Source organism: Trachurus japonicus, chromosome 4 (genome assembly GCF_045865225.1).
Source record: "Trachurus japonicus isolate A0001 chromosome 4, Traja_1.0".
NCBI classification, from domain to species: Eukaryota; Metazoa; Chordata; class Actinopteri; order Carangiformes; family Carangidae; genus Trachurus; species Trachurus japonicus.
Window position 1 is genome coordinate 10,986,934 of NC_140910.1, and position 13,243 is coordinate 11,000,176.

General features: G+C 39.9%; 1 protein-coding gene across 3 annotated transcripts in view; it reads right to left on the reverse strand.

Annotated features, from left to right (window-relative positions):
• Positions 1-13,243, reverse strand: part of sbno2b (strawberry notch homolog 2b) — a 61,669-nt gene that overhangs the window by 32,409 nt on the left and 16,017 nt on the right. For all 3 annotated transcript variants that reach the window (XM_085773874.1, XM_085773873.1, XM_085773872.1), the window contains exons 3-4: positions 13,127-13,215; positions 5,972-6,095 (exon numbers count right to left, since the gene is read on the reverse strand). In XM_085773874.1, the coding sequence (XP_085630000.1) occupies positions 5,972-6,095; positions 13,127-13,215 (213 nt within the window). The remainder of the gene's footprint in view (positions 1-5,971; positions 6,096-13,126; positions 13,216-13,243) is intronic.

Sequence of the window (13,243 nt, forward strand, 5' to 3'; positions counted from 1 at the left end):
ACCATGGGATTGTGAGGACAATTAGTTTTGTCAATAACGATTGTTATTATAAATATTATTATTATTACTTAAAGAACTATGTTCATTTGCACACAGTAAGGGAGTGAGTAAGTGTGATGATGGATCAGCTGCATAGATTCAGAATTAGTGGATCTTAAAATTTTTGACACTAAAGGGGTTACATGTAGGTTTTTCTTGCCCACATAGGTGCTCAGGGATTTTGTCCCACAAAATCATTGAGAAGGAGCTGGAGGAGCTAAGCACTGCTGGGGATTTTTCAGTATGATATATTCATAAATGATATGATTTTGATTTTGCAAAAGAAAAAAAGAAAAACAAGACTGAACAAAGCTCCAAACCAGACTTGATGCACATGAACTCTTCCTAGAAGTGCAGTCAGTGTGCACGAACGAGCATGTGTGTAATAGTGAGAGAAACTGCTCAGAGACAGAGTGGGTGTGCAGCACGAGAGTAAGAGTGTAAATATGCCTGAGCATACCTTAGAGTGCATACATCTGTATGTACAGTGTGTGTACATACCTAGAGAATACAGTAGATGAATTAATGCATGTTCTGCAGAGTGCTGTTTTCTCTTTGAGGTTAGCCAGTGTGGTTAGTGAATGAGTTTTTTTTCCCCTTCCAGTAAGTCTTGTTTTCATTTTGACACCCTGCAGAAAGCTTCACATCCTATAGATCCACAAATGACAGAGACGTGCACGTGTGACAGTGTGACAGAAGTGTGCACTTCTCACAACCACAGTTTAAAGATTACTTTTGAAGCAACGTGCTATCGTGTTTCTTGCTGTGTTTTCTTTTGATGGTTGCATTATGTCCATGTTAACCTCTGCTGGTTTGTGCACAGTCCAGCGACATAATGGAAGCCACAACCTGACATCAGTTCTTGCACATACTTAATGAAGATCAGAAAACACGTTGCAGCCTTAGTTTTGTTTTGTCAAAGCGTCCATTGTTCGTCATGTTTTTTATTGTGCCCAAGCTGAGCGTTTTGATAATGCTTTATTTTATGGGGCCTTTATAGTTTGCCAAGAAGGGTTTAATGTGTAACTGTTATCTCCAGGGATGTTTCCTGGAAAGGACTGACTGAGCAATTTGATTCTGATATATCAAATGATAAATTACAGTAAGCTGTAAGTAATTTCATAAAGCCACTGTCTAGATTCACTGAATCCCTGAAGTAGAAGTATCTACAAATAGAAAATAAATAAAAATGCATCCAATAAAAACATCTGGATAAATTTGTGTCACTTCAGTTATTTGTAAATATGAATGAATTACTTTATTACTGTTATCAGAGACTTGACACCTTGTAAGGAAAATAAAATTGTTGGAAATTTCTATTATAATGTAATTGGGACATTTTCTGGTGCCATTAAAGCCCAGTGTTATTGCCTAAACTTCATTAAAAAATGAGGCATCTTCTTCATTCACATCATTGTGCAGTGCTCATGTATTCCATTTCAGTTGTTAGCTAATGATAAATTGTAATTGACAGATAATCTAAGGGATATCGAGTCACAAAGCAAAGTCTATTAAATCTAATACAAACAAACATTTGGCTCTTGTTTTCAGGTTACAAGCAATCTAGAGATAGACATCCTGTCCACATGCTGCCACAGCATGTTTCCTTACAATATGAGGATATTCCAGCAGAGCTCCGCTCAACTGCATAAACAAACTAAAACACAATGCGGAAAGCCATACACACCAAAATGACTCTATAGCTCTAACTGAAACAGGGAACTAGCTGAGGTAAACATGGCAGTCACCTGACAATCAACCTCAAAGTAAAAAATCACATCAAAATGTCTACCATTGCGTAAACGTGTCTCTGAATGCTCGTGTTTCAGTGGTGCAAAGAAAACAAGAAATCCTGCGTTCTGACTGAGGAAAAAACAGCCACCATCACATGGCAAATGTGATGGTGAAGGAGGGGGGAAAAATGGAGGATGAAAAAGGGTGCTGAGTGTGAGGTGGTAGATTAGTCATGATGACCCCGTGAGTTACATTTTCTCTGCATGCCTCACATGGCAGGGAGTGTCCAAAACGAGAAAGAACAGCTGAGAAAGCACAACACAAGCACAACACATCTCTCTCTCTCTCTCTCTCAAACACACACACACACACAAACACACGCACACACTCTTCAGGAACCATCACATTCCACATCTCCAGTGCCAGGAAACCAAACTTGCTGCTTGTGAATACACCAGTCATGAAGGAGCCAGATTTAACCAAACCACATACAGTAAATGACAGCTGTCACATCAGATTTTTCTATATCTGTGCATGGATGATTCGAGCCAACATGTGATCCGCATAATCAGGAACCCCTGTATGGGAAAAGGCCTATGGGCAGATGGGCTAACACAGGCGGATGGAAAACTAGGGAAACCCCATGTGAATCACAGAATCCATGCCAGTGCAAATACACACGCGACGATAACATCACTTTCTTAATAAAACCATCCTGTGTAGTTTGTTCATGAAATCCCCAACCAACCCCTCCCCCCAACCTAAAAACTGAACATTTTTCAAAATTTTCACAGAACCACACACCTGGACACAAACATGAAGTGAAACGCTTCTGTGTCATGTTTGTGTCTTAGCACTTCTCTGCTTCCCCGTCGGACTGGTAACTATGGGATGTGCCGAGAGAGATACATTAATAATTTAATGAAGTGGTACATTCAGGCATCAAAAACTTGCAATAACTAATGCCACTTGCGGCTGCCCTATCATTTTTAACGGAAGTGACTCTTGATGTGAAAGTTAGTAAATAGTCCGATAGAGAAACTAGTAATCCTGGAAGAGTTCTTCTGCCAGCCCCATAATGTGCACCTGTAAGGACATAATTTCATTTGGCAATATCTTGCTTAACATCAAACTGAATTAGCTGTGAAATGTAACCTTGAGCTTTTATCAAACTCTCAGGCTGCAAGAAATAAAAAAAACTCAAGCTACTGCTCAACAGCTGCCGAAGAAAAGTCCTTTAACGTGAAACTGACTCACTTACAGAATGTTCTGTTTAAGTAGGTTGTTGAACCTTTGGATTTGACCTTTATATTTTTCCATGAGAATTGATGCCATGTAGAGTTTATTTATACTGCAGTCAAGCTGTGTGGATGCTGCATTACATATAAAATAAAACAAAACAACATGAAAACTATTAATGTGAATGCCTGCTCATGCTTATTCCGTTTAATAGGTTTCGTTATCCAGCTATGTGAATAAGTGGTTTTGAGACAAATGGAATATTATTTGTAGTCCTCAAAGCCCTTAAAACTAAACAGGAACTTTGTAATTCCAGAGACGAATATCTAGGTTACTTACTTTGGATAATCCACAGACCTCCCTGTCAAAACTACTATTAATGTGTTGACTTTAAACCCCTGCTCTTTTGCCACAAAATAAACTTTACACTTTTTGAATTTGTGGGAACATGAAATCCAGGTCAACATCAGTTTAAAGTGATGTAATAAGAAAAAGGCATCACACAGTGAAAAGCTGTGGAGAACACATCATTCAAAGTAAGAAGTTCCCTTTCGAGTGCTGTCACATCTCACCACTTTTCTTGTTATATATCGCTGAGGCCTTATGGTAAACCAAGAGAAACCCGCCTCCTCTACTGTCTGACAGGCTAATCACGAGAGAGATACTGCCAGTTCACTTGGTAACCCATGGCTGCCCTTCTTTAAAACTCATCATCATAGCATATTGTGTTTTAATATAGTTCCATAATGGCACTCATCAGCTCAGCCCAAATAGGCTTCAGATTAGAAACTCACTGGTCTGTGTCATTACAATTGGCTCCTTTTCATACAATGCTAACCATAAGGACTTGGCTGGATGGGCACAAAAGCGCACAGAAATAGAAAATGCAAATGATGGATAGTAACCATCTGGGATGGTGGGGTAAACATAAGTGTGAGCAAAAGGCTGCACCTTTATTTCACTGTCCACGTTTGAGCATTTACCATCTTTAAATGAATGCCCCTTACCCTGACAATGGTTTCTCTGGTAAAAGGATCAAATTATTCCCAAAAGCTGAAAAACACTTTTCAAGAACATTCTTACATCATAACGTTCCTGAAACATAACTCAGGGGTGCAAACTCATCAGGGGTAAAAAAGGTGAGAAGATACCAACCCCCTAGGGGGGTCCGGGGGCATGCTCCCCCGGGGAAATTTTTTTAAAAACCAACTTTAAAGGTGAATTTACAGTCAATTTTAGCATGAGACTAGGGTCCAGATTTACTCAGGTTTGCACAGCTTTTGCTCCTGTTAAACCTGCACAATCTGTCTCTCTGTGTTTGGTTTTGAAATATGTGAAGGGGGTCTTCAGCCTATGCAGGTTTAGCATGAGCAAAAGCTGTGCAAAACTTGGAGAATCTGTCCCTCGATGTCCATCAGATGAACCTTGCAAACCTTGCCTTCAAACTAAATAAAATTTAATACAGACTGATTGGTTCATTGTGAAACATTTATTTATTGATGTAAATGTGTTTTCTGTATGTAGGCTATGCTCCGAGGCAGCGCTGCTCTTTCTGTCCAATAACACACATGAAGCTTAAAAATGCCATAGGCTACATAAAACATATTAAGCGGCAATATGTATTTAAAAGATGTTCAAGCAAACGGTTCGGTTCACGGTTTTGTGGTCATGGTTTTCGGTTCGGTTTCGTATACTTTGATCGTTGGGAAAATCAATCATGTCTTGTATATTCTGGTTAAAACTTAAAGAATGAGGCAGTCTGACATCTGATACATCATTGTGACAGTCTGAGGTCAAAAGTAGTGAGATTCTGGCGGCAAGGGAGGAGACATTCATAGTTCCAACATGTTTTAATTTATTGGGTAAATAAAGTTATCTAACAAATGCTAAGAACAATTAGATATTCACTGAAATATATAACCTATATTTATTAATTGTGGTTCTTACAAAAAATATATCTTATAAAATATAAAAGCTAAAATGTCTCTTAAAGCTCTGCCCCTTTAATTAGTGCATACAAAATAATTTAACTTTAGCCTACTACTTTTACAACCACATTATTTACCAGCAACATAAAGTGAAACAGAGGCAGAGGTGTCCTGCCACAGTCAGTCAACCTCCTCCTCCTGCTGCTGCTGCTCAGGTCGCGCTGCAGCGCTAATAAAAGCTAAACGCGCTAATCGCTAATTGGCCGCGATCGCGATCATCACACACACGCGGTCCCATACAGCAGAGCAGACCTATACAACACTGCTGGTGCATCTTCTAGCTCCGACTCTTTCACTCGCCATGCTCAAAAAGTTGCGTTAGTCTGTATTAAAAGTGAAGCTTCAGGTGTGTATTGCTGGACAGAAGAGGAGCGCTGCCACCACTCGTTGTCATCCAGATAAGGTGCATGCGCCCTTAAAGAGACAGGTGCATTGGTTCGGCTCGGCTGGGCTTGCCTCGCCTCGCCGGACACCCCCCCCTCTCTCAATTTTTTTTTTATTGCGGATTTACACGAATCACACAAATGACCAATTTGGGATCCAAAACGGCGAATTTCGCCGAAAGGTGACAAGTTTGCACCCCTGATAACTAAATCTTGTGGTGGCGTCATTCAGAGCATGACTGAAAATCACACTGATTTCTAAGATGCCGTGTGGAAGGGTAGAGGAATTGCTGTGTTAAATTGCACAGTCTTATTAATGACATGCCTTGACAGGAATGGGGCAGGTACTGCTGCAGTCGTCTAGACAACACTAGGCTTTAATCAGGCTGCTCTATGGTAAATTAAGCTGAGTTGAATACACACAGAAGACCAGATGAAAGCACTGGGTGGGAGCCACGGCAAATTGTGTCTGAGTAGCTATGTGTGTTTTCATACTGGCTCTTCAAGGCAGTGAGTGCGTGTGTGTGTGTAGGTTTGAACACAAACAGAAACACACTAGCACATACACTAGAAAATACGAAAACCAACCTGGGGGAAATCTCCATTTCTAGGGAGGTTGAGGCTGGCAAAGTCTACGTCAGAGAATCCAGAGTACATCTCCATGTGCACATCCGGAGTGGTGGTGGTAGTGCTGCTGTTCAAGTGGTATTGCCTGGAGGGGAGAGAGAGAGAAGAGTTTTAGTGTCTTTGAACTGTCTTCTACTTATTCGGATCAAACCGACACATGCTGTTTTCTCACCGTCATACAAATTTACACCTTGTACCTGCCACATACAAACACAGCCATCTATTACTGCGCAAAAGCCGCTTTGAGTAGAGAAATGAAAAGTGGTACCAAACAGCATGTCATGTGACCAGGTGGCCAAGTGGTCAAAACAGTACTAGACAGCGATTCCAGTTTTGGTATAGAGGGAAAATAAGGTGATCTAATTTTAGAATGCATTTTAATTCATTCTGTTTGAGCAATTCCAACACATAACACAAACTTAACAGATGAAAATACTTCAGTTTTGTTTGTTGACAACACTACGCATTTAGTTATGGCATGAGCTGATACCGGTGGAGTGAAACCATGTGCTCTTGTCTTGTACCTTTCTAGATCAAAGTACCAAGGAATGAAAAGCTGAAAACATTGTATATCTCTCAAATATAAAAGAAGGATTACGAGAACACATATTCATAGATCAAACATGACAGAAAGAGGTACAGGTTTAAAAATAAAAGAAAGAGAGAGAGAGAGAGAGAGAGAGAGAGAGAGAGAGAGAGAGAGAGAGAGAGAGAGAGAGATAAAAGACAGACAGGGGTAAGAGAGAAATGTCTTCGGAAAGTCAAGAGATAGAGGCTGACAACATGCTGCTCTGACCTGCGTGAAAATCCAACGTCCACCTTTCGTACAAACTGACCATTATCCTTCCGCCCGGTGTGACGTCTTTATCAGAAATGGCTCTACGGACCTCGAACTAAAGTCATTTTCAGTTTCTTGCTGAGTACAAGCATCATAATGCAACAACCCACTATACTGAACTCAAAATGAAAGCAAAAGTAAAGCTTTGTCAAGGTGGAACTGTAACCGTACCGTCCCATGTTCCTCTCATCCAATTATATGCCAGGGCTCAGGCTCAGAGGGAATGAGCTTGGCCAAAGCTATTCACAGGATTTGGCTCTGTGTCCTCAAGCACGGGCCAGAGATCAGTGAGACTGATTTGATTTAAGTTCAAAACACACTAAGGGAAAGGGCAGCGCTAAGCCAATGTGCACAAGCCAGACAATGAAAACATGGTTCCTGTGATTTTTTTTTTTAAAACATGCGGCAAAATTCCCTATTTAATGATTTCCAAGCTCAAATATTCTGGGCTTTTATTACATGTATCCTCTAATAATTATCACTGATGAAAACATTTTTGTTAAAGAGAAAAAGTTGCAAACTTTTGGTGGCAACTGCTGGTAACTATACTGGTATGCTTGTTTCCCACAATGTTGGTCTAACAAGTTATGTTAACTCTTAAAATCATCATGTAATGATTCTCCAAAATCACTTTTTAAAAAAAGTCAAAAGTTTCCACTTTGCTGACTGTAATGTCAAAGTTAACATTCATCTTCAGTTAAGCAAGCTTTTACAGTTGTAATTAGTCATGACTGGAGTAAAATTATAGACAACAAAACAGGTGTGAAGTTTAATATTTACAAAACATATACAGCGTCTTGTAGGTTATATATTTATATATTTTTTAATATATATTTTTGTTGTTACTCGTGAAAAGACGAAAATGGGTTTTTTACATCAGTAATGTAATGAGAGCCCAACGGGCTGCACCTGCAGCTGTGGCAACAGTGTGATTATGAACCATATTCATAAGTGATGATTATAAACTAGAAAAAGGGTCATGAGCTCATACTGGTAAATAATCGCTTAGTTCTCAGAAAGACCATAGCACTGAATGGTAACAGTCATTCACACTGGAAATCCCCTTTCTGGCCTTTTAGTCAACAGTGATATGACAGTGATATTATTACAGCAGCAGCGGTCTTGGCAGGACAACATCAGCTGTTTTCCAAAAGCACAAAGCTGGTTAGCGGCTCTTGGCCAAAGAAGGTGATTGCCTTCCTGTTTGTGTACATGTATCCTGCCCAAACTACACAGTCAGTAGTTGGGTGTAGATCATCACATGAACATTGTTATGCTTGGACATGGACAACCTTTGATTTGAGGCTACAGGCATATTGGCCATGTATCAGTGTTGTTTTTGGACATTTGTCATCCACCAGTGAAGCTTATAACAACACAAGCTTATCATCTGACATCTGGCTGGGATGATGTTTATAATCACAAAATATATGACTTTGATTACAGACTTGGAGTGTCAAGTAAAGTACCTAATCAAAAACCTTTTATGATGCAGTGCATTGTGAGAGCTGCTCTTCAACATTCTGCAACAGTATGATGGTGAATTTGTAATAGTTTGGAAAACAAAGCTCAAATCCTTATTACACCTTATGTTTGTAGGAATAATGCTTCTATTTACTTTGCAGGATTCCTGCAGTAACAAAGACAGACAACACCTGGTGACACAACCCCCCCCAATGTCAGTGGCTTTGCCAGTTAAAAAAATGTGCGAGTCACTGCCCGGCTTATGCAACACACACCATCTTTTACAGCATCTGATTCTGATCGGGTTTTTGCTTTTTGGAGTATTTTGCGATTTATTTGATACGGAAAGCAGAGACAAAGATAATGTGGGGACAGAGAGAAGGGGAAACAATGCAGCTGGCCAGGATAACAGTTTTTAAGAGAATCAGCGATGAAAGATCCATATTCTGTTCTGGTTTGAGTTTTGATGCTTATCAAATGCTTTGGATTTCTCACTGTTCAAAAGGGGGCATCAAAAGAGTAGAACAAAGTTTCAACTGATAACTCCGAATGATGTGTAACACCTACATCATCCTCATATTCACATAAGCAGCATTACTGTGCCCTCTTCTGTGTAATTTAAACAGATTTCAACAGTGTCCATTAAAGGACGGAGATTTCCAATATAAGAAAACATGAGAAAAATAAACTCCTTTTCACCATGCTCCATGCCACAATGCAGATGTTTATCAACGAGTTTACTGAAAATCTTGAAACTCAATGGTAAATGGTGACATCAGACGATAACCAACAGCAAAGATTCCTTGGAAGAATACTTCCTTAGAGCAAACACACCCATGAAATTTGACTGTCACGCTATCAGCAGTGTGCAATAAATGAACTTTGAGTCATAGCACCAGGAAGCACTTTGGTAGCAGCAGACAGTATCAACAGTGAATAACAGGAAAAACAGAGATGGCAAACAGCAGGTCAAGGTATATTTTGGAGAAGCAATATCAAAAAGCTCACTTTGAGCATCATTGTACTCATGTCACCATCTCATTGTATCCAGTGGGAAATGGATAAAAGACAAACAGGCCTCTGATGTTTCTTAAGAAAATCTCTCTGAAATAAGGTCTACAGTGCATGGGGTCATGTCTCAGTCATGTACTGATAACAGTCAGGGATGAATCAAGGCCATCACACAATCAGACATAAACATAGGCATAAAAATAGAGAGAACTGGTCTGTTTCTTATTTTTCTGCTCTAAAGTGTAAACACAAACATCCAGGTCCAGCTGTGTGGGACAGGCAGAGTAAAAAAACTACCATAAACATTTACTGTGGTTTACTGGAGAGATTTAAAACTGTGGTTGTTGTATCATCTCTAATAGGAAACCCCAGTATAATTTAAGTAGTCAATTAGCATAAAGATCACATAGGTTTGCACTACATTAATCTTTATTTGCATATACAGTGCGATCTGTTAGGAGTATACAGTGACATATTCCTCACTGACCTGGCTCTGTAATCAAGCACACAAGGTCTGAAGACGTTAACATCCTGACCAAAACATCAACACGGTTGTCTGTATCAATGTTTCTGTAGGTCTCAGTTTCTATTGCAACCCCGGAGTTTTCAAATTAAAAATATCCACGCAATGTCTCTATCACATGACGTTGGTCATCGTCGCCACGTTGAAAAATGTGGATGGAGATTTCCACAGCTGTGGTAACTGTGCAGAAGCTTGATGTTCACATGAGCACAGAGGTATTAGTTTTTGTGTTGGGACCACAAAAGTGAAGTGATGGGTGAAGAAGCACCATCTGCTGAATGTAAATGTGAATTAACAGTGCTTGACAGGGAGATAATATAGTAACAATTGGCATTAGATGTCAGCCTGTTTTGTCATCAGCTTGCGATCGTCTCAACAATGAAAGTGGAAAGATGATCAATACAAGAAAATGAGATTTGTGTGAATTTATAGGTGTTTCAGTGTGTCTTTAAGTGGCAAAATATTACACCGGTGTAAACACAGGTGCTCTGAGCTGCTGACCTGAGGCGGCAGGCGGCAGCCCGCAAGACAAAAACAATTATCCTTGGCACTAAGATTGCGGTGTGCTGTTTGATTGGCAGTGGCACGCCCTCTGCTGTGTGTCTTCTCTCAGCAGGGTGCGTGGTAAGTCACCAGGCTGAACGGGTACTTGAGAGGAAATAACATTTGTACACCCCAGGAAAATGGCAGCTTGCTGGTGTGGAGTTGCCATGTGCCGACACCAAAATACAGCCCTTCTGTCAGACATGTTACAATTATTTTGGATTTTACAGTCATCAGGAGACTTGACAACAAGCTTTTCTAGCAAGTTGTTCCAAATTGTAATGTCAGACTCTCTATGTTTAAAACACAGCAACATATCACACTGACACGTATGAAGTGGCCCTGTGTGAGTTCCCAGCAGAGATTGAGAAACCACCTTGCATCATGTAATTAAAAACATCTCAAATGATGCGTACAGAGTTGATTCAACAGAGTATTTACCTGGTATACTACCTTTTCAAAAGAAGTGTCAAAAAGACCATGACTAAACTTCAGTCTACCAGACTGACTGATGAAATCAGGTAGAGATGAAGCATGATGACAGGAAGAGATGTAAAAACTGAAGCTTCAAGCCTTCTGTAACGTTTGCTTAGTCAAACCAAGAGCAAAGATGCAGAAAATTTGAAATAAAGAATGAAAGTGAGTGACATCAAAATCAGAGTACTGTTTTTTGTTAAAAGATCTAAAAAATGTGCCTGCTGCACCACTCTGGGTCAAATCATTTCCTGACAGAAAATTGTGAAGTGACACCTTTTTAAAAACACATCATGCTGTGCTTTAACACCGGCCTGATGTCATAAGTTTCCACTTTGAGCGATTCTGAAAGCCACAGAGTGTGCTCTCACGTCACCCATAACAATGCAAAACACTGCTACTATAAGAAACACCTCCTGAGTTGTGTCTTGTATGACACATTTGGGGAAGACTAGATTAAAGTCATTGTTGAAGTTTTGGGTTAACATGAAAGGTTCCAAAAAGAAAAAGGCCTTAAGTACAAGACACAAGAGAAACACTGTATGTAGATATCAAACCCACACAAATCTGAAATTTTGTCGACAGCATCACCTGCTTAAAAGGAAAGAAACCATGATGATGTAGTTACTCGACAGCACTGAGGAGACACACTCTTATAGTTCTTGACATATATTACACAGATGTTGCAACACACCACCACTGCATGATGATAACTTTTTCTTTCACTAACCTTCTTGTGCTTTCTCTATCTCTTTAACTAGGTCTTTTTTTTACTACCTGTAACATTGAATTATATTCTCTTCCCTAATAGACACCCCTGTCACTGTGGGCACAGTTCAGACATCCAAGTCCTTCTGCGCTGAAGCCTGGTAGGAAAACGTGTTGAGCACTTGCTGTGTTTTACTACTACGTTTTACCCTGATTGTGTATTGGGCTGTGATCTCAAAACCACAGTAATGCACATCACTGCTGTGGCTCAACGGATGCAGTACAGAAACTGACGAGGACTGCAGCTGCTGCATGGTTGACAAGCTGCTTACTCTAGAAGTGCAATGTAGAAAAGGTGTTACACGGCCCTTGACACACAAGCGTGTGCTCCCGTGCACACACACACACACCTTCCGTGGGAAGACAGAGACAAACACCTCTCGTTTAGCAGTGAAGTCATAAAAACAGAGTTGAGTTGCAAGATGTTGAGATTAACCCCCCTAGTGCAGCAGATGTCAGCCCACCCTCCACAGGAAATGAACGAGGTCAGATAAAGAAGACAAGCCCGAATGACGTGAGCTGGTTACTTAGCAGCACAAGGTTAAGAGGGGATGTATTGATCTGATTGAATTGGGTCACTCCAGGTGTCAGATACGAAATAATGGGATCATAACATCTGTGAGACATTGGTCAGCATAAGATTGTATGCAACATTTAGTTTTAAATTCCATGTTTAGTCACAGAAGAAAACTTCAGATGGACTGGTGCACCTACAATAAATATTGCAAAGCATCGCATCAATCAATCAGTTGCTTTACTCAACTAAGAGGGGAGTAGTATCACTCACCTAACCCATACAGTTATATTTATCTTCAAAATGTTCAAATATAGAGGTTCACATTTTTTATGTTTTATATTGTTATTATTATTATTATTATTATTATTATTAGTAGTAGTAGTAGTAGTAGTAGTAGTAGTAGTAGTAGTAGTAGTAGTAGTAGTAGTATCAGCAGTAAATACTCTACAGGAAACACAATTGTGAATGAAAGGTACTTGTCTGGTGTAATATGACTATCAGAGTGGCTATAATATCATGTATTCCTATGGATGATTAAATACAATTTATTTTTGCAACTCTCTGTGTCCTTTTAAGAGGAAATCTATTTGTTTGTCTATCATATGTATGTACAGTAGCTGTCTCAGACAGCAATGCCTTAGTCAAACATACACAATATGAACAAGCCCACAACACAAACCACCCTCACAATAACGACAGCTGGAACATTTTGCTAGCTCACGCATGAAACTCCTGTGGGTAGTTATCACTCAGTTCCAATGGTTTACAGACCTCACCAAGAATCTGTCGCCTGTTGTGAGTACTCGCCGTAGTATTTATAATGGAACAGTCACTAAGTCTCTCAGATGACATGTATGTTCTAGTGCACCGTGCATAAAGCTACTTCAAAGAAACTGTGTCTTTACTTGGGATGTTTATACTCTCATTCTTAGATAATGGTACAAGCCGGGTATTGTGTGTGAGCTTATATACACTTACTGGTTTCCAGATTGCATAGGGCAGTGTATGCTGTATCCAGCTTGCTGAGGAAAGGATCCCCAGGATCCAGGAGACGTGTATATTGAACTCTGAAACACACAAAATGAAAATATGTCA